The sequence below is a fragment of the Melanerpes formicivorus genome, unplaced genomic scaffold, assembly GCF_026170545.1.
Source record: "Melanerpes formicivorus ecotype bairdi unplaced genomic scaffold, bMelFor1.0.p_v2 SCAF_309, whole genome shotgun sequence".
NCBI lineage: Eukaryota > Metazoa > Chordata > Aves > Piciformes > Picidae > Melanerpes > Melanerpes formicivorus.
Genome location: NW_027142661.1, coordinates 45,026 through 66,985, shown reverse-complemented (window position 1 = coordinate 66,985; position 21,960 = coordinate 45,026). Strand labels below are relative to the sequence as shown.

General features: G+C 51.2%; 2 protein-coding genes across 2 annotated transcripts; both read left to right on the top strand.

Annotated features, from left to right (window-relative positions):
* Positions 1-9,240: 9,240 nt before the first annotated feature.
* LOC137459016 (olfactory receptor 10A7-like) lies at positions 9,241-18,721 on the top strand. The gene is made up of 5 exons (XM_068170280.1): positions 9,241-10,173; positions 11,244-11,345; positions 16,753-16,908; positions 17,013-17,085; positions 18,663-18,721. The coding sequence occupies exons 1-5, from the start codon at positions 9,241-9,243 to the stop codon at positions 18,719-18,721; spliced, it is 1,323 nt and encodes a 440-aa protein (XP_068026381.1).
* A 23-nt stretch (positions 18,722-18,744) lies between these two features.
* Positions 18,745-19,680, top strand: LOC137459008 (olfactory receptor 12D1-like). The gene has a single exon (XM_068170274.1). It carries the CDS (start codon positions 18,745-18,747, stop codon positions 19,678-19,680), a length of 936 nt encoding a protein of 311 aa, XP_068026375.1.
* Positions 19,681-21,960: the final 2,280 nt, after the last annotated feature.

Below are 21,960 nucleotides of genomic sequence, written 5' to 3'. Positions count from 1 at the left end.
CTGCAGACACTGCATGTCACCTCCTGTGAGCTGAAGACACTGCATGGCACCTGTTGAGCTGCAGACACTGCATGTCACCTCCTGTTGAGCTGCAGACACTGCATGTCACCTCCTGTGAGCTGAAGACACTGCATGGCACCTGTTGAGCTGCAGACACTGCATGTCACCTTGTGACCGGTAGAGGCTGTCCCCTTAAGAAAGGGAATATGGTGGCCGGAAGTTGGTAAACCAAAAAGACGGATCTAAACTAATTTCATTGGTAGATTGGGAGGAAGCACCTTCTGAACTGGGAGTGCAGGAGGGTATCCTGGGCATTCCAGCACTTTTATATCAGTCTTTCTTCCGCTCCTTCAGCAGCAGCAGCTGTTTCTGGGCTTTTGGCCAAGGCTTGACCTTGAAAACTGATAAACTGCAAGGCCTGTATTAACTGCTTTCCAATTAACACATAACTGCTTCTAACTTTTTCCTCTTTTCTCTCTTTTCTAACCCGCTCTGGGGAAAGGGGGAGAGAGGGGAGAGCGGAGGTGGGGAACCCCCCTCAGCAGAGGGGGGAACTCTCATTTCTGTGCTACTTTGTTGTATATTTTTGTATATATTGTAAATATTGTAAATTCTGTAAATTCCCCTGCATATCCTATATTGCTTTGTAAATATACAGCTCCACTGCTTTGCTAATTCAGCTGTGAGTTTTTTTTTTCCCTTTCCCTTCAAATTTTCTTTCCCTTTACTTTACAGGGGGGAGGGAGGAGGCTTTTTGGCCTTACCGTTCCAACCCTACGACACACCTCCTGTGAGCTGCAGACACTGCATGGCACCTGTCGAACTGCAGACACTGCATGTCACCTCCTCTGAGCTGCAGACACTTCATGACACCTCCTGTGAGCTGCAGACACTGCATGTCACCTCCTGTTGAGCTGCAGACACTGCATGTCACCTCCTGTGAGCTGAAGACACTGCATGGCACCTGTTGAGCTGCAGACACTGCATGTCACCTCCTGTTGAGCTGCAGACACCGCATGTCACCTCCTGTTGAGCTGCAGACACTGCATGTCACCTCCTGTGAGCTGAAGACACTGCATGGCACCTGTTGAGCTGCAGACACTGCATGTCACCTCCTGTGAGCTGAAGACACTGCATGGCACCTGTTGAGCTGCAGACACTGCATGTCACCTCCTGTGAGCTGAAGACACTGCATGGCACCTGTTGAGCTGCAGACACTGCATGTCACCTCCTGTGAGCTGAAGACACTGCATGGCACCTGTTGAGCTGCAGACACTGCATGTCACCTCCTGTGAGCTGAAGACACTGCATGTCACCTCCTGTTGAGCTGCAGACACTGCGTGTCACCTCCTGTGAGCTGAAGACACTGCAAGGCACCTGTTGAGCTGCAGACACTGCATGTCACCTTGTGACCGGTTGAGGCTGTCCCCTTAAGAAAGGGAATATGGTGGCCGGAAGTTGGTAAACAAAAAAGACGGATCTAAACTAATTTCATTGGTAGATTGGGAGGAAGCACCTTCTGAACTGGGAGTGCAGGAGGGTATCCTGGGCATTCCAGCACTTTTATATCAGTCTTTCTTCCGCTCCTTCAGCAGCAGCAGCTGTTTCTGGGCTTTTGGCCAAGGCTTGACCTTGAAAACTGATAAACTGCAAGGCCTGTATTAACTGCTTTCCAATTAACACATAACTGCTTCTAACTTTTTCCTCTTTTCTCTCTTTTCTAACCCGCTCTGGGGAAAGGGGGAGAGAGGGGAGAGCGGAGGTGGGGAACCCCCCTCAGCAGAGGGGGGAACTCTCATTTCTGTGCTACTTTGTTGTATATTTTTGTATATATTGTAAATATTGTAAATTCTGTAAATTCCCCTGCATATCCTATATTGCTTTGTAAATATACAGCTCCACTGCTTTGCTAATTCAGCTGTGAGTTTTTTTTTCCCTTTCCCTTCAAATTTTCTTTCCCTTTACTTTACAGGGGGGAGGGAGGAGGCTTTTTGGCCTTACCGTTCCAACCCTACGACACACCTCCTGTGAGCTGCAGACACTGCATGGCACCTGTCGAACTGCAGACACTGCATGTCACCTCCTCTGAGCTGCAGACACTGCATGACACCTCCTGTGAGCTGCAGACACTGCATGTCACCTCCTCTGAGCTGCAGACACTGCATGACACCTCCTGTGAGCTGCAGACACTACATGTCACCTCCTGTTGAGCTGCAGACACTGCATGACACCTCCTGTGAGCTGCAGACACCGCATGCCACCTCCTGTGAGCTGCAGACCCTGCATGTCACCTGTTGAGCTGCAGACACAGCATGTCACCTATTGAGCTGCAGACACTACATGTCAACTCCTGTGAGTTGCAGACATTGCATGTCACCTCCTGTATACTGTTGTAACTCCTGTGTATTCTGTACATATTCATTACACTCCATTGTAGAGTGTAGTTTTTGCTTTGTAAATACAGCTTTCATTTGCTTCCCCCTGAGCTGGTTGTGCTTAGTTAATGTGAATGGGAAACTTGCAGGATCCCTTGGCCTGGCTCCAGACACCCTCAGGAGAAGTCCCTATGCAGCCTTCCTGCAGGATCCCTTCAGGCACTGGCAGGCAGCTCTGAGGTGCCCCTGGAGCCGTCTCCTCTCCAGGCTGATCACCCCCAGCTCCCTCAGCCTGTGCTCACAACAGAGCTGCTCCAGCCCTGGCAGCATCTCTGTGGCCTCCTCTGGACTCTCTCCACAGCTCTGTGTCCTTCTGCTGCTGGGGACAGCAGAGCTGGAGGCAGGATTGGAGGGGAGGTCTGAGCAGAGCAGAGCCAAGGGGCAGGATCCCCTGTGCTGCCCTGCTGCCCACACTCCTCTGGCTGCAGCCCAGCACACAGCTGCCTGCTGGGCTGCATCAGGGCACTGCTGGCTCCTGGGGAGCTGCTCAGCACCTAGCACCCCCAAGGCTCTTTCTTCAGGGCTGCTCTCAGCTCACTCTGCACCCAGCCTGGAGCTGTGCCCGGCCTTGGCCTGAGTCAGCTGCAGGACCTTGCCCTGTGCCTTGTTGAGCCTCCTACAGGTGGCACTGGGCCACTTCTCAATCTTGTCAAGAGCCTTCTGGATGGATCCCTGCCCTCAGGTGACTGCAGTGCACCATACAGCTTGGTGTCATCAGCAAACTTGCTGAGGGTGTCTCAGTGCCACTGCCCATGGCTGTGACCTCTGGAGTAACGAGCTGGGAATTTCAGAGAGCAGTGAAGCTGCAGGTGGTTGGTTCTTGTTTGTACTGCCCACCTGAACACAAAACAAAGATGCTAGACTCATTCCATTGAGTTCTTCTCCCACTTCTGGTAAAGCCTTTAATCTCATATCTCTTCTCCCCAGTCTAATGTGCATAGGAGAGGAACTGGCCTGAAGTTGTGCCAGGGGAGGGTTAGGTTGTAGATGAAGAAAAATTCCTTTGCTGCCAGAGTGGTCAAGGGTTGGCAGAGGCTGCCCAGGGAGGTGGTGGAGTCCCCATGCCTGGAGGTGTTCCAGAAACCTCTGGCTATGGCACCTGGGGCCGTGGTGTGGTGGCCATGGTGGGGTTGGGTTGATGTTGGACTGGGTGATCCTAGAGGGCTTTCCAACTGAAACTGTTCTCCAGAGGAACCTCAGAGAAAGTTCTTCACTGAGAGAGTCATTCGTCACTGGGATGGGCTGCCCAGGGAGGTGGTGGAGTCCCCATCCCTGGAGGTGTTCAAGAGGGGATTGGATGTGGCACTTGGTGCCATGGTCTAGTCATGAGGTCTGTGGTGACAGGTTGGACTCCATGATCCTCGATGTCTCTTCCAACCTTAGTGGAACTGTGGTACTGTGATACTGTGAAGGGATCCTGCAGGAAGGCTGCAGAGGGACTTTTCAAGACACACCACTGAAGATGCTTGACCACAGAGATAAACATTGTTCAGTCTTCTTTCTGTCTGTTAAGCTGATTGGAGAGCACTTGTTTACCTCAGGCTGGCACAGAGCACACAATGCCCTGTTGCATCATCTGCTCATTAAAACTTCTGAAGTCTAGCAAAACTCTCTCTCAAAGACTGTTTCCCTTTTTAGGCACCTGATGAGTGTACAGAGAATTAGTGGCAAGAAACAACTTGTTACACTTTGCTTGGCCTGCCAAGCCCTTGGGTAAAGATTACGCGGTGTGAAGGGCGGTCACAGGAGGAAAAGTTTCTGGAGTTTTAATGGGGCCTGCTGAGGCTGTTAGGGATGGAACTGCTGCACTAAGTGACCCTCTTGGGGAACTGATCAGAGAGTGGTTACAGGAAAATAAAGAGGCAAACAAATGTTTTCACCAAGCAGCCCCTTTGACGTGTCCTGGCAAAGAAGGGGGCTGGGTGCTGAGCTACTGCAGGACCTTTTCAGGCCTTGCCTGCCTGAGGCTGCTTCCTGGTCAGCGTGGGGCCTGCAGAGGAGAAAACATCCAGGCTCCAGAGAGGCTGCAGTGGCCACACAGCAAAGGTGCCCAAGCAAAGGTCTGCCAGTCTGGCCCACACGTAACTGCTGTCCCAGCTCCGGGGCTGGCCTCCTCCTGAGGGCCCCAGGCTTCAGTGCTGCTGTTCGATCCTGAAACACAGCCCTCACCATTTCACTTCTCCTGATGCTTGCCTGCTCAAGCCTGCAGGCCCTCAGCAGCCACTCTGGCAGGGTTGGTACCCAGCTTCTCCACATGGAGTGTCTCTAGCCCCAGACCAGATTCCCAGCCCACTGGCACTACTTCAGTGGTGCCTCCTGGACTACCTCTGCCAGCCCTCAACTTCCACTCTTTGCAGACTGTTTCCTAACCATTCCAGATGTGGATGGGTGCTCTTCAGCTGTGAGAGCATCCTCCCTGGTGGACACAGCTTGCAGGTCCCAGCTGTTCCAGGCCAACCTTCCAGCTCTGTGTCTGAGATGAAGGTGTGAGCTCATCTCTGCAGAAGAGAGTTATTTCAACAGTAGAGAGAGTAGGTTTAGACTGGACATTAAGAAGAAGTTCTTCAGTACAAGGGTGGTGAGACTGGAACAGGCTGCCCGGGGGTGGGACTCTGGCACAGGCTGTGCCCAAGGAGGCTGTGGCTGCCTCCTGCCTGGCGGTATTCAAGGCCAGGCTGGATGAGGCCTTGGGCAGCTGAGTCTAGTTGAGAGATGGTCAGGAGATGGCCCATGGTCAGGAGGTTGGAGTAGATGATCTTTGAGGTCCTTTCTAACCTGACCTATTCTGTAACACTCCTGATGTGGGTCCTCAAAAACTGCAGTTTCTCTGTCACTGTCTGAAAGCAGAGAAAAAAGTTTATCCCCAGTGTCTTTGGGCCTGGTTTCACAAATCATAGGGATGCACATAGGAAATAACCTCTGGGACAGAACCAGGTGAAACCCAGGCTGTTTCACTGTTGTGGATTGAGTTGAACCTGCTGCTGTTATCCATACCATGCTGCAATCTTGCCAGCTTCAAAGGTGAAAGAGCAGAGTAGGAGGGGGCTTGAAGTTCAGACTGCAACACGAAAGGCTTCCTGTGCCACTTGCTGCTTCTGGGTTCTGGATCTTGGAACCAATTTGGTTTGGCTTTCTGGTTTTGCTGTTTTTTTCCCTGTATTTCACTGTGCTGCTTCTGCAAATAGGCTGAGCTAAGGTAACCATGCATTTCACTATTAGATTAATCAGACTATTAGCTAAGGTTGTGGTTATGAAATCTCATGTTATATAAAACTCTTATCTCTATCTCAACCCTGGGTTGTTATGTGTCATTTTCCCCCTCAGTACTGTGTTGGGGGAGCAGGCAGGTTAGCCCTCATGTTAAACTGTCACAGTCACAACCAGGCTCTGGGTCCATTGATTGATGGGGCAGGAGCACAGGTGATGCTCAGTTTCTTCCATGGCAGGGATGAATAATGAAAGGTGCAGGAGGACTCATTGGGAGCGCCTTAAACTAGGTTTGAAAGGGGAAGGGTATGAAACCAGGCTCTCCAGAATGAAGGCTGAGGGTGGGAAGCCAGAATTAGGGGTGAAATCAGCAGCCCAGCTGAAGTGCATGTACACCAATGAGCATGGTCTGGGTAACAAACAAGAGGAGCTGGAAGCCTTGGTACAGCAGGAAAGTTGTGATGCAGTCAGCATCACAGGAATGTGGTGGGATGACTCATGTGGATGGAGCCCTGCAATGGATGTCTGCAAGCTCTTCAGGAGAGGCAGGCAAGGGGAAAGGGGTGGAGGGGTGGCCCTGTACATTAGGGAGGCCCTCGGTGCTGTGGAACTAGAGATGAATGATGACCACACTGGTGCCTATGGGTAAGCACCAGAGGGAAGGCCAGCAAGGCTGACATCCTGGTCAGATTCTGTTATAGACCACTCAACCAAGATGAAGAGGTTGATAAATTATTCTATAGGCAGCAAAAGGCTTTCTCAAGATCACCAGACCTTGTTCTTGTGGGAGACTTTAACCTGCCTGATATCTGCTGGGAACATAACACAACAACGAGGAGGCAGTATGGAAGGTTCTTACAGTGCATGGAGGACAGCTTCTTATCCCAGCTGCTGTGTGAGCTGTATAAGGCTTTGCTTGACCTTCTTTTTACAAACAGAGAAGGGCTGGTGGGAGATGTGATGGTTGGAGGCTGTCTGGGGTGCAGTGACCATGAGATAATTGGGTGTTCAATATGCAGTCAAGCTAAGAGGGGCAGCAACAAAACAAAAAGGAACTAACTCAGAGAGTACTTTGGGAAATGGCCCTTAGAAACTCAGGGGTCCAGGAAGGTTGGACCTACTTCAAGAGAGAAGTCTTGAAGGTGCAGGAACAGGCTGTGCCTGTGTGCTGAGGAGGAGCCAGTGGGGCAGACAGCCTGGGTAGGCAAGGGACTCTTGAAGGAATTAAGGGAAAAAAGAGAGTGCATCACCTTTGGAAAGAGGGAGAAGTAACTCAGGGAATGTTTAAGGATGTTGCTAGATCATGTAGGAAAAAAACAGAGGCAAAAGCCTCAGTAAGAATCCCATTTCAGCTAGGAGCTGCACAACTGAGTCTGCATGTTCCAACAGAGCATGAATATTTGAAACAAAAAAAAATGATTAATTATGTCTTGCTCTTTGATCATGCAAAGTTCCAGTCAGATGATTTAGGGAATACACCTGTGTGGCCAGCCACAAACCCCCCACCCATGCACAGGCAAGTGTGCACTGGACAAGTGTGCTTGAGCAGGCAAGCAGAGGCTAGGAACTGCTGAGGCTCAGCGGAGGAGGATGGAGCAGCTGTTCAGGGTGACTTCAAAAGAAACCAAAGCCAGCTCACTATGAAAGGAAATGTAAGGGCTTTGAGTATGGGTTTTTTGTTTTACAAATCATTAAAACTGCACAAACCAGGGTATGAGGAAATGCAAACCTATGTCAGAATGTCCTGAAAGTCATTGCACAGCCTGTCCCAGCAATGGTGTGGCCAGCAGAAGCAGGGCAGAGATTGTCCCCCTGTGCTAGGCACTGGTGAGGCCACAGCTTGAGTGCTGGGTTCAGTTTTGGGGCCCTCATTGCAAGAAGGACATGGAGGGGCTGGAGTAGGTCCAGAGAAGGGCAACAAGGCTGGGGAAGGGTCTGGAGAAGGGAAACCAGAAAAAGAAGAAGAGAAGATCCTGCTGTTCCTGCTCACAGTTTTGTCACTTACTCATACAACAAGTAGAAGGAAGCTTTGCCTATGCTGTGCTCAGCCAGCATGTCACAAAACATCCTGTGTATTTATGGAGGCCATGGATACAAAAAGATTATGACACAACATCATCATAGCAGAAAGCTGCTGTCTGGAGACCTTATCCCACTGGGAGCCTATGGGAACTCAAATACCTCCACCCATTAGCAGCAGGAGCTTTTGGAATCAGAGAGGAGATGCTGCCCTTTACAGAGGAACAAAAAGGCTTGGTTTTGGTTTGTTTCCTTCCCCCCCCCAACCTCTCTTGATCGTTTATCTTCCTCTCTGGCTTTGGAATTCTTGTCCTTCCTGAACAGAAAGAGAAAACAGAAAGAGAAACCTATTTCAGAAACATCAGGCAATATTTCCATCCCTCATTCTTAGCTGGCTGCTGAGACAAAACCAGAACACAGGCGTGTGTCCATGCTTGATTCTTCTACCTGCAGCCAGCAGCAGCTGTGAGGATGTACAAGAGGAATCCACGTCCATCGCCCCTGCCCCCGGCTCTGGCAGTGCAACATTTTACACCTGAGCTCATCTCAATCCTGGTGATGTAAATGCAGAAGGAAAATGATTCTGTTCTTCTGATGTGTCCTTCAAATGTCAGCCAAGTGCATTGTGACTGGAACAGTCCAGCAAGCTTCCCAGAGAAATGATTCTGCAAGCAGATCTGATGAGCAGAGAAAGGCAGGAGGGTGCAGATGCTGACAACCACTCTGCTGTGGGCAGCTGTGTGTGTGCTGAGCATCTCTTTACTGCCTGGAGCTCAGCTTGAGGCAGCACTCAGAAGATGGGAGTCTTTAATGGTTTGATGAAACAAATGTGGGGGCTGGAACACTTTTGCTAATTGAAAGTGGGTCCAGTTTGGGCTGTCCTTTTGCAGGGCTAGCAGTGAAAATCCTGTAGGTAGGTCACTTGTACTTGAGCCAAAGCAGCTCAGTGATCTCCATACCACCTAGCCTGGGCCTCCAATAATTCAATTAATTTGGGCTAATTCCAGATATCCAAACGTGGACATTTCAGACTCACTCCATCACTAATGGTAGCATCAATCCTGGCATCCTTGGACATCCACCTTGGCAGGTGAAGGATTGGTGCTTCTGCCTCGTGCTGCATTCCTGGTCATTAAGCCTATCGTGATCCTCAGAGGACTGCCTCACCTCTACATGTCTACAGACATTGCTGTGGTGGAGTTCGTGGAGACACATCCAGCTGATGCAAAGGAAAGTTCTCCTGTCTCACCCTAGGTGACCTGCACTTGGGAGGCTTCCATTCCTTCTCTGGACAGCAGACACAGAGTGGTTCATTGACACTTGCATGGCTGTCTGCTGGTCAATAATGCAGAGCAGACGAATCCCAGCCTGTGACTGTTAAAGGGGTCTGGTACAGGTTCCCCAGCTGAGATATTTTACAGTGGCTAACTGCCATTTCCAGCCCAAGTTCCTCCTCATGTTTTAAATTCCTTTTATTTGCATCACTGCCCATTTATGAGACCACAAAGTCTGTCCCAAGCTACTGAATCTTTGGTAGTGTTTGTTTTTTTTCTCTTTTAGAATAGGACCTGAGGAGGAAATGAGGCCAGGGAACCAAACCATCCCTGCTCACTTCTTACTTTTGGGCTTTGCCTTCCAGGGCAAGGTGTGGCTTCTATTTTCCATTCTGATATCCATCATGTTGCTGGCCATCTTGATAGGGAACTCCCTAATTGTTGTGATCACCACTATTGACCCTGTCCTGCACACACCCATGTACTACTTCCTGAAGCATCTTGCCTTGACAGAGATCTGCTACAGCCTGAGCGTTGTCCCCAAGATGCTCACGATCCTCCTGCTGGAGAGAAAAGTTATTTCCTTCACAGCTTGTGCCCTGCAGCTCAGCTGTGTCATTCTCTTTGTGACGTGTGAGTGCTTCCTCCTAGGAGCCATGGCTTATGACCGGCAAGTGGCCATCTGCCACCCACTGCACTACGCCGCCCTGATGAACAGGGACCGCTGCTTCAAGGCGGCTCTTGGCTGCTGGTTGTCTGGTGTCCCCGTGGCTCTGGGCTTCAGCACGTGGTTATTTACCCTGCCCTTCTGTGGGAGAAACACAGTGGATTATTACTTTTGTGATGTTTCTCCTGTGCTGAAGCTGGTGTGTGCAGACACAGCCTTCTTTGAGCTGCTGATTTTTATTGCCATTGTCACAATCGTGCTGATTCCCTTCTCTCTGGTAGTCATCTCTTACCTTCTCATTGTCCATGCTGTTCTTCAGATACCCTCCTCCGAGGGCCAGAGGCGAGCCTTTTCCACCTGTGCAGCTCACCTGGTGGTAGTCACTCTTTTCTACAGCACAGCTGGCATCATTCACCTGCAACCCAAGTCTAGCCTCTCACCTGACATGAAGAAATTGGTGTCCCTGTCTTACACAGTTGTCACACCCATGCTCAACCCCCTCATCTACAGCCTGAGGAATCAGGAAGTCAAGCAAAGCCTGAGGAGGTGCATTGAGAAGTGCTTACTTACTGTGAGAGCAGAAGGCTGTTTCTCCCCCACCCAGGGGAGGGATTCCTTCTAGCTGCACCAAACACAAGTATTTCCCTCATAAAGCAAAATTAAGTGGAGTTGATGGATGAAGTGAAAGCCTCTCAAGAGAGACCTGGACAAGCTGGACAGATGGGCAGAATCCAACAACATGAGATTGAACACATCCAAGTGCCGGGTTCTGCACATTGGCCACAACAACCCCATGCAGTGCTACAGGCTGGGGTCAGAGTGGCTGGAGAGCAGCCAGGCAGACAGGGACCTGGGGGTACTGGTCGATGGCAGGCTGAACATGAGCCTGCAGTGTGCCCAGGCAGCCAAGAGGGCCAATGGCATCCTGGCCTGCATCAGGAACAGTGTGGCCAGCAGGAGCAGGGAGGTCATTCTGCCCATGTATACTGCACTGGTTAGGCCACACCTTGAGTCCTGTGTCCAGTTCTGGGCCCCTCAGTTTAGGAAGAAGGTTGACTTGCTGGAACGAGTCCAGAGAAGGGCAACAAAGTTGGTGAGGGGTTTGGAACACAACCCTGTGAGGAGAGGCTGAGGGAGCTGGGGTTGCTCAGCCTGGAGAAGAGGAGACTCAGGGGTGACCTTATCACTCTCTACAACTACCTGAAGGGAGGTTGTAGACAGGCAGAGGTTGGTCTCTTCTCCCAGGCAGCCAGTACCAGAACAAGAGGACACAGTCTCAGGCTGCACCAGGGGAGGTTCAGGTTGGATATTAGGAAAAAGTTCTATACAGAAAGAGTGATTGCCCATTGGAATGGGCTGCCTGGGGAGGTGGTGGAGTCATCATCACTGGAGGTGTTCAGGAGGAGACTTGATGGGGTGCTTGGTGCCATGGGTTAGCTGTTTGGGTGGGTTGGATTGGTTGATGGGTTGGACACGATGATCTTGAAGGTCTCTTCCAACCTGGTTTGGTTTATTCTAAATAAAGGTTTATTCCTTTCAAAAAGATCTGGGCTCTTGTAGCAGGCATTTGCTGTTCAGTCCATAAAAACCCTGGCCTTAGAAGCTCAAGCATTCATTGTCATTGCACCTCTGGCCTTGCAGACAAGTAAGGAAACCCAGCTTGGTGTCAAGAACATCACAGCAGCAGGCTGTAAAATCCCTTTCTTTGCCCAGCACTGTGCCTTTAGCTCCATCACTGTACAGGTAGTGTGGAGAAAAACAGAGAAGTTTGGTTTGGTCCTACTTCAGAGCAAAAGTGATAGCCTGCAACTTTTTGCTCCCCACCCTACAAAGCTCCTCTGGAACAAGTTCTGAAACATGCCAGTGCCTTAGGATTGGAGGGCAGGAGCTGTGTCTCCTGGTAGTGTCCTCCCTAACCATGGCAGAGACTGGCTTCAAGTCCAGACTTGCTCCATGTCTTTCCCATCTCAGAGTAAAGCTCAGTTTACAAACCAGCCAGGAAGGTCCTGAGCCCCATACAGAAAGGGTGAAGTGAGACATTGCCAGCTCACTGCTGTAGCTTTTTTTCCATCAACTCCCTTCTCACAGAGGCTGACAGAAAGTTGTGGGAGGGGATTTGGTCTGGACTGGTTGAACCTGATCCTTTCTGTCTGATCTTTTTCTGGCTTGCCAGGTGGGGTGGTCATTAAAGCCAAACATGATTTGTCCTGTTCTTTTCTCTCTGCTCATTTTCATCTAACTTCACCCCCTTCTGGTTTTGCTTGCATCCAAGCAGCATTTTCTCTTCCAGTCTGTGTGACTGCATTTACGCCACAGCCTCTGAGCCCAGAAGCACCCAAGGCCATCTGCTGCCCGTACAAAAGGACAATCACTCAGTTCCATGGCTGTTGTGTGCACATGGCAAGGTTTGGTTAGTGGGGACCAGGAGCTCCTGGAAAGCTCCTGCTAGAGCAGGCCTATCCTGAAGGCCTGCAGTCCTCAGGGAGGACCACACTGGAGCAGGAGAAAAGCAGGAGGCGGAAGGAGCAGTCAAGGCAAATTGCTACGAACTGCCCACAACTCCTCATTGCCTAGCTTGGGTCTGGGAAGAGGCAGAGGATTTGGGAACAGAAGAGTGAAGTTGAACCTGGGAAGAATAAGGAGAGCTGGGAGGAAGATGCTTTTGCCTTCTCTTTGTTTCTCACCATCAAATCTGTTTCAGCTGGCAAACAGCTAAATTAATGTTCCCCAAGTCCAGCCTGTTTTGCCCATGCTGATAACCAGGCAATGGTCTCCCTGTTCTTATCTCAAGAGCTTTTCCATTTTACTTTTTTCTCCTGCTCTGACATCTCTTATTGAAGGAGAGGTATGAGAGAGTGCCTGGGTGGGAGACTGGCTGCAGTCCAAGCCAACCCGCCACAAGTTCTGAGTCTGGAAGAGAGAGGCTTTGGGGAATAAGGAACTGACAAAATGAGAAATTAAAAGAGAGCTTTTGGGTCTTTGGGGCTCTTCCTCCTGGATAAGAGAAAACTGAGAGGGGAGCTTACAAATGGTTCTGAATCTGTAAAGTGTGGAGGGCATGAGGATGGGGCAGGGCTCTTTTCAGTGGTGGACAGTGACAGCTGAAGGGATAATGGGTGCAAAGCAGAACAACTTTAGGAGAAGCTTCTTTACTTTGTGGGTGGTGGAGCACTGGAGCAGGCTACCCAGAGAGGGTGGAAGTCTTCTTGTCTGCAGAGATTCCAGACCTGCCTGGACGTGTTCCTGTGCACCCTGATCCAGGCATACATGCGTTAGTGGGGTGGGGGTGGGGGGGTGGAGTAGATGATCTCCAGAGATCCCTTCCAAGCCCTACCATTCTGTGATTCTATGAAAGCAATGCTCAGCTGGAGTTAGAGCTAGCAAGGTGTTGGAAGGCAAGAAGAGGAGTTTCCAGATGTGTCTTGACAGGAAAAGGAAGGCTGAGGATATTTGTAAGTCCAGCAGACACTGTGCAGCAGACATGTAGAGCCAGGAGGTTGCAAAGCCTGGGGCAGGCAGGGCTTGCTTTGCCTCATGTGTGCCTGGTAGCTCTGCCCTGAGGGAGGCAAGCAGCAGGAGCAGAGGGAGACAGAATCAGAGCACTCTGGGCAGTTGTGCACACAAGAGCTGAGGGGATTGGATGGGAAGAAGCCAAGGGTGGTGGTGCTGAAGGAAGTGTTTGATGCCCCCACCAGCTCTCTCTCTTTTGTCTTTGGAAGGTGATGGTGAGCCCAGGAAGTTATGATGCTTGCAAAAAAGGCAAATGGCACAGCACTCTTCAAGAAGGGCAGGAAGGAGGAGCTGAGGAGCCACAGCCTCACAACAGCACCTGAGAAAGTGATGGAAGAAATCCCTCTGGTTGCCTTTTTGAGCTACATAAAGGACAAGAATAGAATAGAACCAGGTTGGAAAAGACCTCAGAGATCATTGAGCCCAACCTATTACCCAACACCATCTGATCAACTCAACCATGGCACCAAGTGACTCATCCAGGCTCTTCTTAAACACCTCCAGGGATGGGGACTCCACCACCTCCCTGGGCAGCACATCCCAATGGCTAACAACTCTCTCTGGGAAGAACGTTCTCCTCACCTCCAGCCTAAACCTCCCCTGGCACAGCTTGAGATTGTGTCCTCTTGTTCTGGTGCTGGCTGCCTGGGAGAAGAGACCAACCCCCACCTGGCTACAACCTCCCTTCAGGCAGTTGTAGACAGCAAGAAGGTCTCTCCTGAGCCTCCTCTTCTCCAGGCTAAGCAACGCCAGCTCCCTCAGCCTCTCCTCACAGGGCTGTGCTCCAGACCCCTCCCCAGCTTTGTTGCCCTTCTCTGGACACCTTCAAGTCTCTCAATGTCCTTCTTAAACTGAGGGGCCCAGAACTGGACACAGGATTCAACGTGTGGCCTAACCAGTGCTGAGCACAGGGCAGAATGACCTCCCTGCTCCTGCTGGCCACACTCTTCCTGATGTAGGCTTGGATGCCCACAGCCCTGAGCTGGACGATAGGGAAGGGGAGCAGAATGAAGCCCCCACAGTCCAGGAGGAGGTGGTTGGTGACCTGCTGCACCACTTAGACACGTGCAAGTCTATGGGGCCGGATGGCAAACACCCAAGGGAGGGAGCCACTTCCCATCATTCACCAGCAGCCCTGGCTCACTGGGGGGGTCCCCAGCGGACTGGAGGCTGGCAAGCATGGCACCCATCACAAGTGGTCTTCCAAGGGCTCAGTTTAGGGCCAGTCCTCTTTAATATTTTTGTCAATGATCTGGATGAGGGCATCTGCACAGGAGGCATCCTTCTTCTCCCTTTGCCACTTCTGGGATCACATCTCTCAGAATGTGTCCAGTGTTGGGCTGCTCATAAGAGAAAGACATTGTCTGGTGGAGGAAGTCCAGTGGAGCAACAGCGGACCAAGAGGGTGATTTGTGGTCTTATACACCTGCAGGCCACCTCGAGGAGGGGCTGGGAGGCTAGGTTTCTCCATCCTTGTCCCTGGCAGAAGGAGATCATCATCTTGCTGTCTACAACTACTTTGTGTGGGGTGGATTCTGTTAGAGGAAACTGGAGCAACCATTTCCCAGAAAAGCACAGTGGGGAAGTGTGAGGTGATGGACACAAGTCAGAGCCTGGGAAATGTGGGTTAGACACCAGGGAATACTTTTTTGCCTGGAGGGTATTCAGGCTTGGAAGTGGCTGCCCAGAGAGTTTGCCTAAATGCTCTTGAGACTGTTGAAAACTTGACCGGACAAGACCCTGTCCAGCTGTGTTCCTTTGGGCAGGGGAAGGATCAGAGCCTGCAGAGGTCTGTGTCCACAGAGCTGGGATTTCAAACCATCAGGCTGGAGCTTTACAGAGGAGCTGTGAAAGCCACCTTCCTGGAAAGAGGCATCAAAAGTGGGACTCAAAAGCTCCTGCAGGATTCCCACACTGACACCAGAAGCCCTTGGGCTGGAACTGAGTGAGTCACTTCTGCAAAGTGTTGTGGAAATGCTTCCATGGGCCTGCAGATGAAGCTTGGGATGCAAATTTGGGAAGTGTGGGGCTACAAAGAGGCTGGAAACTCCTCCTTACCTCAGAAAGGCCTTGGAGCGCTGGTGGGCAGCAAGTTCTGCATGGGACAGCAATGTACCCTGGGGGCCAAGAGAGCCAACAGGGTCCTGGGGTACAGCAGGAAAAGTGTGGCCAGCAGGGCTGGGGAGGTTCTGCTGTCCCTCTGCTCTGCCGTGCTGAGACCACACTGCAGGACTGTGCCCAGCTCTGGGCTCCCAGTGCCAGAGAGACAGAGACCGGCTGGAGACAGTCCAAGGGAGAGCCAGGAGGATGCTTAGGGGACTTGAGCATCTCCCCTGTGAAGAGAGACTGAGAGCCCTGGGGCTGTTTGGTCTGAAGAAGAGAAGGCTGAGAGGGATCTGATCAATGTCTATCAATAGCTGAGGGGTGAGGGGCAAGCGGAGGGGGCCAAGCTCTTTTGGGTGGTGCACAGTAATGAGACAAGGAACAATGGATGCAGACTGGAACAGAGAAGGCTTCACCTCAACATGAGGAGAAACTTCTTTACAGTGAGGGTCACAGAGCCCTGGAACAGGCTGTCCAGAGAGGCTGTGGAATCTCCTTCTCTGGAGATTTTCCAAACCCACCTGGATGTGTTCCTGTGTGACCTGTCCTGGGTGACCCTGCTTTGGTTGGGGAGGGGGTTGGACTGGATGAAGGTCCCATCCCAAACTCTAACAGTCTATGACTCTGTGACATGCCAGTGAAAAGAAACCAGCAGAAGTCCCACACATCAGCATGGATGAACACCAAGCAGCTTTCACGAGTTCTGGCATTTGAGTGAGATTTAGGTCTCGATGCCTGAGCAGTGCTCCAGTGTGGTTGAGGCTGCTCCAGAGTAAGGGAGGTTGCAGCCAGCAGAAACTTCAGCCATAAATTCTGTGCACTGAGCTGAAGATGCTTGTGGTGGGTTCTGTTTGTTCCTGGGGGAGTGGGTGGAGCGGGGCTGGGCTGGGGTTTGGTGAGTTTTGGGTTTGGTTTGGTTTTGCTCTTGGCTGGGCTCTGTGGACTGCTCCCTTTTTTGTCTCTGCTTTGCAGGTGGCTCATCTGTGCCTTACGCACAGGCAGCACTGCTTGCTCCCCTGCAACTCCCCACTGCTTCCCAAAGCTCCTCTCAGGAGACTGAGCAGAGCAGCAGCAAATTGGCTTCCTGTTGTTGGTCTTTCGCACGCTCTGGACGTGATTAAAGAACTTTCTGCCCCCTCTGACTGCGCCATCAGAGACTTCTGGTACTGCTTGCAAAGCTTCCTCCTTGCATCCTACCTGAGCAGCTCCAGGTCCCTGGGGACTCAGGGTGGTCCTTTCCATCACAGCTGCAGCATTAATCCTTCAGCGAGGACAATGCCAGGTAGCTGTGGAAGTTAAAAGGAGATCAGAAACTCTCAGCCTTTTAGCTGCACCAAAGCTGAGTTTGTGGCTTTCTTGTCCTCAGCTTTGCCTTCTGGCTGGCCATCAGAATGTGACCCTGCTACAATGAGAAGGGGCTGCTTGTTAATGAGGTGAGGTTTGTGCAGCGTTGTCCTTTTTGTTTGTTAGGGAATTGATGGAGTTGGGAAAAGAGGCAAATTGAGCAGACAGGGTCTGTTCTGCCTTTCTGTTTCAGCAAGAGTCTGAAAAGGAGACTTTCACCGACCCCTCTCCTGCAGTCAACTGGCCAGGACTTGGAGAAATCTACAATGTCATCAGATCTCATGTTTCCAACAGAGTTTTTCCAGAGAGCAGCCCAGAGAAACACGACAGCCAGGTTTTGAGAGTGGACGTAGGAGTGCATGTGGCAGTGACCTTCAGGCTGGGGTTCTGTGACTATGGAATCAGCTGGGAAGTTTTCTCTTTGTTTGCTGATCTCATGCTGCAATGATACAGCTGAAGCAGTCCGAGGAGAAGAGGGAGTGGCTGGAGATACCTCATCTGGGCTTTCGAAACCCACCCGTGTTCAGTACGAGTGTGCAGCACGCAGTGCAGTGGAACAGACGAGAAAGCCAATCAAATGTATCTCGAGGGGCTGCAAGCTCTCCCCAGGGAGTGCTCTGGAAGCGGTTGTTTTCCCATCAGTTGTGTCTGTCAGTGCTGGAGGCAGGGAAGAGCCTGTCTGGTAGAATTTGCGGTCTTACTGAGAGCAAGTTCTAGCTGTGCCTGCCCGCCCTTGGAGAGCTCTCTCAGGGCTTTGCTCTTCACTGCACAGGGACAGGGCTCACCCAGAGCAATGCCCAAAGATACCCAGAGCGGACAAAAGCGGCTGCTGGCTCCTTGGCACTTGGACAGGCTGTGGGCACAGCCAAACCTGATGGTGCTGTTGCAGTGGGGTGCTGGGAGCAGGTGCAGGGGGATGAGCAAAGTGCTCTGGAGCTGTATCAGTTTGGGCTGGGTGCCCACTGCTGTGTTTACTTCCTGTGTCCAGAAGTCCAGCCCAGTGGGTGGACACAGGAACCTAGGTATTTCATACCATAATTCTCTGTGCCACTATAAGATCCAGTGCGGGGTCTTGCACTTCCTCTTTCTTCCTTCGTCACCACCCAGTAACTGGGGGAGATGTCTCCCGGCCATGGGCCTGGCTAGGCCCAAGGCCATGGGGGGATGGGCAGGCTCAGATCTGGCCAGCTGAGGCTAGCCTAGCAGTGGGAGGGGGAAGAAGGAGCCTTGGGGGTCTTGGGTGTACCCTCAGGTGGGGATGGGATGTTTCTGGGTCTGCTTTGGGATTTCTTTTGTCACTGTGCTTCTGGCCCTCTGTACACACTCGCTGCTTTCCATTTAAACTTTCCATCGCTTTTGCAATCCCTTTGTCTCAGTTGTTGTTTTTATTTGCCCGTGGTGGGGAGGGGGTCTGCCTCAACCCTCCACAGGAGCCTGCAACAACTCCCTTGGGTGCAGTCCTGCCATGTGACAGTGTTGTAGGAGATGAGATGCTTTCTGCTTTCCTGTTCATCTGCTGCTGCTCGGCACAAAGACCTTCAGGCAAAGGATGCAGTCTGAAACAGCAGCAGGTGGGGATCCCATGCCAAGGCAACCTCTGCCTTTGTTCTCAGCAGAACACAGAGGACATGCTGAGGTCCGAGGTGCCTTGGACACCTTGTGGTGGCTGGTGATAGAAACAATTGTAAGGTCAAAGAAGTGTGGAAGAGAGGAGAGACAATCAGAAAGAGGAAAGGTGTAATTGGCTTCTTCAAATGCAGGCACAAGAGCAGAAAGCAAGCCTGAGGAGGGATGAGTCAGGAACTTTATTGCTGAGCTCAAGGATTGCATCAGGAAGCTAGAGCTGAGCAGAGCTGAATGTTGAATGTGTCTGCAGGTGAGGAAGCAGCAGTGCTCTCCATCCTGCACATTCTGCTGCTGTCCAGAGAGGGAAGGTTTGGGTTTCCTGTTTCCCCTCTGTACTCTTGCACTCTGCTCCAGCCAGAAGCAGAAGACACTGTTCAAGTTCCTTCTGGCCACGTTCCTTTCTTGTGTCCCCCTGCAGCATTTCTGTCGGATTCCCTGCACTGTGCTTTGCTCATTTCTGCTCTGTTTGTGTTGCAGCAGCACAAAACCACAGCCCTGTGGCCGCACTGTTCCTGCTCACCACCCTGGAGCCTTGACCTTCTGCCTTTGCCTCTCAGCAATGCTGAACAAGACAAAGGTCTCTGAGTTCATCCTCCTGGGCCTCAGCACTAGCCAGGGACTGCAGCACTCCTTCTTCATCTCCTTTCTCTTGCTCTACTTGGCCACTCTTGTGGGCAATGGAGCCATTGTGACCTTGGTGACGCTCGAGCCACGGCTCCACACCCCCATGTACTTCCTCCTGGGGAACCTGTCCTGCCTGGACATTTTCTACTCCACAGCCACTGTTCCCAAGATGTTGACTGTCTTGCTCTTTGGCCATCAGCCCATCTCTTTTGCTGGCTGCTTGGCCCAGCTCCACTTCTTCCACTTCCTGGGCAGTACTGAAGGTGTGCTCCTGGCCGCCATGGCTTATGACCGCTACGTGGCCATTTGCAGCCCCCTGCGCTATGCCCTCGTCATGAGCCCCCACACCTGCCTGCTGCTGGTCATGGCCAGTTGGTCCTCTGGTTTTGTGCATGCCCTGATGCACTCAGTCATGACCTCTCAGCTGAGTTTCTGTGGTTGCAACCATGTTCAGCACTTCTTCTGTGACATCAAGCCCCTGTTGAATTTGGCTTGCAGTAGCACCAGCCTCAACATGATCCTCCTCAATGTTGTCACCACATCTATTGTTCTGGGCCCCTTCATTCTCATAGTCCTCTCCTACCTCTACATCATCTCCTCCATCTTCCAGAAAGTCCAGAGACAGGAAGGAAGATGGAAGCCCGTCTCCACCTGTGCGTCTCACCTCACTGTTGTTGTGCTGTTCTACACACCAGTGCTCTTCAACTATACTCCACCCTCCTCAGGAAGCTCTCTGGAGAGGGGTGTGCAAGTGTCTCTCATTTACAGTGCTGTCACTCCAGCTCTGAACCCCCTCATCTACACTCTTAGGAACCAGGAGGTGAGATCAGCCATGAAAAAATTGTTAGAGAAAAAAGTATTTCCTGGATGAAAGTGACAAAAAGGAGAAGATGCAGAATGCGGTTTCTCCACTTCTTATGTTGGGAAGGAAAAAGGTCAAAGGAGGTCAAAACTGCAGGACACTGAATAGCTACTGATTATCTCATGTAGTTTAGCACAATGTCCTGATCTGAGCTGGGGCAGAACTAATTTTGTGCAGTGATTTGACTTTTCAGCTCTGTCTCTTCCAAGTCACTGCACTTTCTGAGGCCAATGGCAGTTTCTGCAGAGTATCAGTATTTAGAATAGAATAGAATAGAATAGAACAGAATAGAATAGAATAGAATAGAATAGAATAGAATAGAATAGAATAGAATAGAATAGAATAGAATAGAATAGAATAGAATTAACCAGGTTGGAAAAGACCTCAGAGATCATTGAGCCCAACCTATCACCCAACACCATCTAATCAACTCAACCATGGCACCAAGGGCCTCATCCAGGCTCTTCTTCCAGTGATGAGGACTCCACTACCTCCCTGGGCAGCACGTCCCAGCAGCCAATTACTCTTTCTGAGAAGAACTTTCTCCTCACCTCCAGCCTAAACCTCCCCTGGCACAGCTTGAGACTGTGTCCTCTTGTTCTGGGGCTGCTTGCCTGCCTGGGAGAAGAGACCAACCCCCACCTGGCTACAACCTCCCCTCAGGTAGTTGTAGACATCAAGAAGGTCTCCCCTGAGCCTCCTCTTCTCCAGGCTAAGCAACCCCAGCTCCCTCAGCCTCTCCTCATAGGGCTGTGCTCAAGGCCTCTCCCCAGCTTTGTTGCCCTTCTCTGGACACCTTCAAGTCTCTCAATGTCCTTCTTAAACTGAGGGGCCCAGAACTAGACACAGGACTCAAGGTGTGGCCCAACCAGTGCTGAGCACAGGGCACAATGACTTCCCTGCTCCTGCTGGCCACACTGTTCCTGATGCAGGCCAGGATGCCATTGGCCTTCCTGGCCACCTGGGCACACTGCTGGCTCATGTTCAGCCTACTATCAACCAGTCCCCCCAGGTCCCTGTTTGCCTGCCTGTTCTCCAGTCACCCTGACCCCAGCCTGTAGCACTGCATGGGGTTGTTGTGACCAATGTGTAGAACCTGTTGGTTGGGAACAACCAGCATGAAAGCAACAAGGGCAAATCCCACCTGACCAAAGGGACTGACTTCTCTGAGGCCATAAGTGCATAGGCATGGGAGGGCAGTGGGTGCTGAGTACCTGAATTTGAGAAAGGCCTTCAGTATAGGTTCCTACAGTCCCCTCAGGAAGACATTGAGCATCAGGATGATCTGATGATGGCCATCACAGTGAGAATGCTCAGTGTTTGGCATTGGTACCAGGGGCTGGGGTGGAAAAAGGCTCTTGCTTATGCTTGTTTCTGTGCAGACCAAGGTCACTGCTAAGTCTTCTGTGCCACATTAGGGTGCATTGGGATGCACCTGTGGGGAGGACTAGACAGGACAGGTGACCCTAACGAGTTCAGCCAAGTGTTTGATTCCACAGACATCACATTCAGTGTAAAGCTGAGCCATCACCAGGGATAAGATCTCTATTTCCGTGGCCAGTGTCTGAGGAGGACTTTGTCCCTTCTGCATTCTATCCTAATCTGTCTGTTCCTGAATCCAGCTCCTGAATGCAAGTCCCATCTGCTGCTGAGTCCAGCATGGGACTTCCCCAATGCCTGCCCCCAGCATCAGTGGTGATGGTGATGCCATTGCCCACAGGGGATTTGGTTTGATATTGGTTTGTATCTCTCTCATTTTGTTATTTCCATTACAGCTGGTTCAGCTTTTAGCTTTTCCAACCCATTATTCTCTCTCCCTTGTTCCATTTCTCTTCCCCTTTGGGTTTGTCTGTCATTCTGGGCCAGCCCATCCCTAACCCTTGACAATGGACAATTTCCAATCTGATGAATTTTAAGAGATTGTGTAGTCAAATGTGTTAAGAGTGGCTGAATCCCACCGTACCAAAAGAGCTGGAGAATTCCCACAGTCCTGGGCAGGGGAGTTGAATGATTGCTCATACCCTCATGTTCTGCTGCTGACTGGTTTTTTAAGGTTGGACTGATGCTCCTCACCTCAGCAGAAAATGGTCTCAGGAAGAGGAATTGATGAAGCTAAGCTAATATTGTCTGCCTTAAGAGTGTACTGAGTTAACTGCTCTGTGCTTCTGTACACAGCTGTTCCACCTGAGAGGAAGGTGCAGTGAGATGGGGTTGGTCTCTTCTCCTTAGTCTCAGAAGATAGAAGGAAACAGCCTGAAATTGTGCCAGGGGAGGGTTAGGTTGTAGGTG

What these genes read in the sequence shown, in the direction of transcription:
- LOC137459016 (XM_068170280.1), top strand. Translation starts at nt 9,241, where the DNA reads ATGAGGCCAGGGAACCAAACCATCCCTGCTCACTTCTTACTTTTGGGC. An exon ending in TTGAGAAGTGCTTACTTACT is followed by an intron (nt 10,174 to 11,243) that starts GTGAGAGCAGAA and finishes CTGGCCTTGCAG; the next exon opens with ACAAGTAAGGAAACCCAGCT. An exon ending in GCCAGGTTTTGAGAGTGGAC is followed by an intron (nt 16,909 to 17,012) that starts GTAGGAGTGCAT and finishes GCAATGATACAG; the next exon opens with CTGAAGCAGTCCGAGGAGAA.
- LOC137459008 (XM_068170274.1), top strand. Translation starts at nt 18,745, where the DNA reads ATGCTGAACAAGACAAAGGTCTCTGAGTTCATCCTCCTGGGCCTCAGC.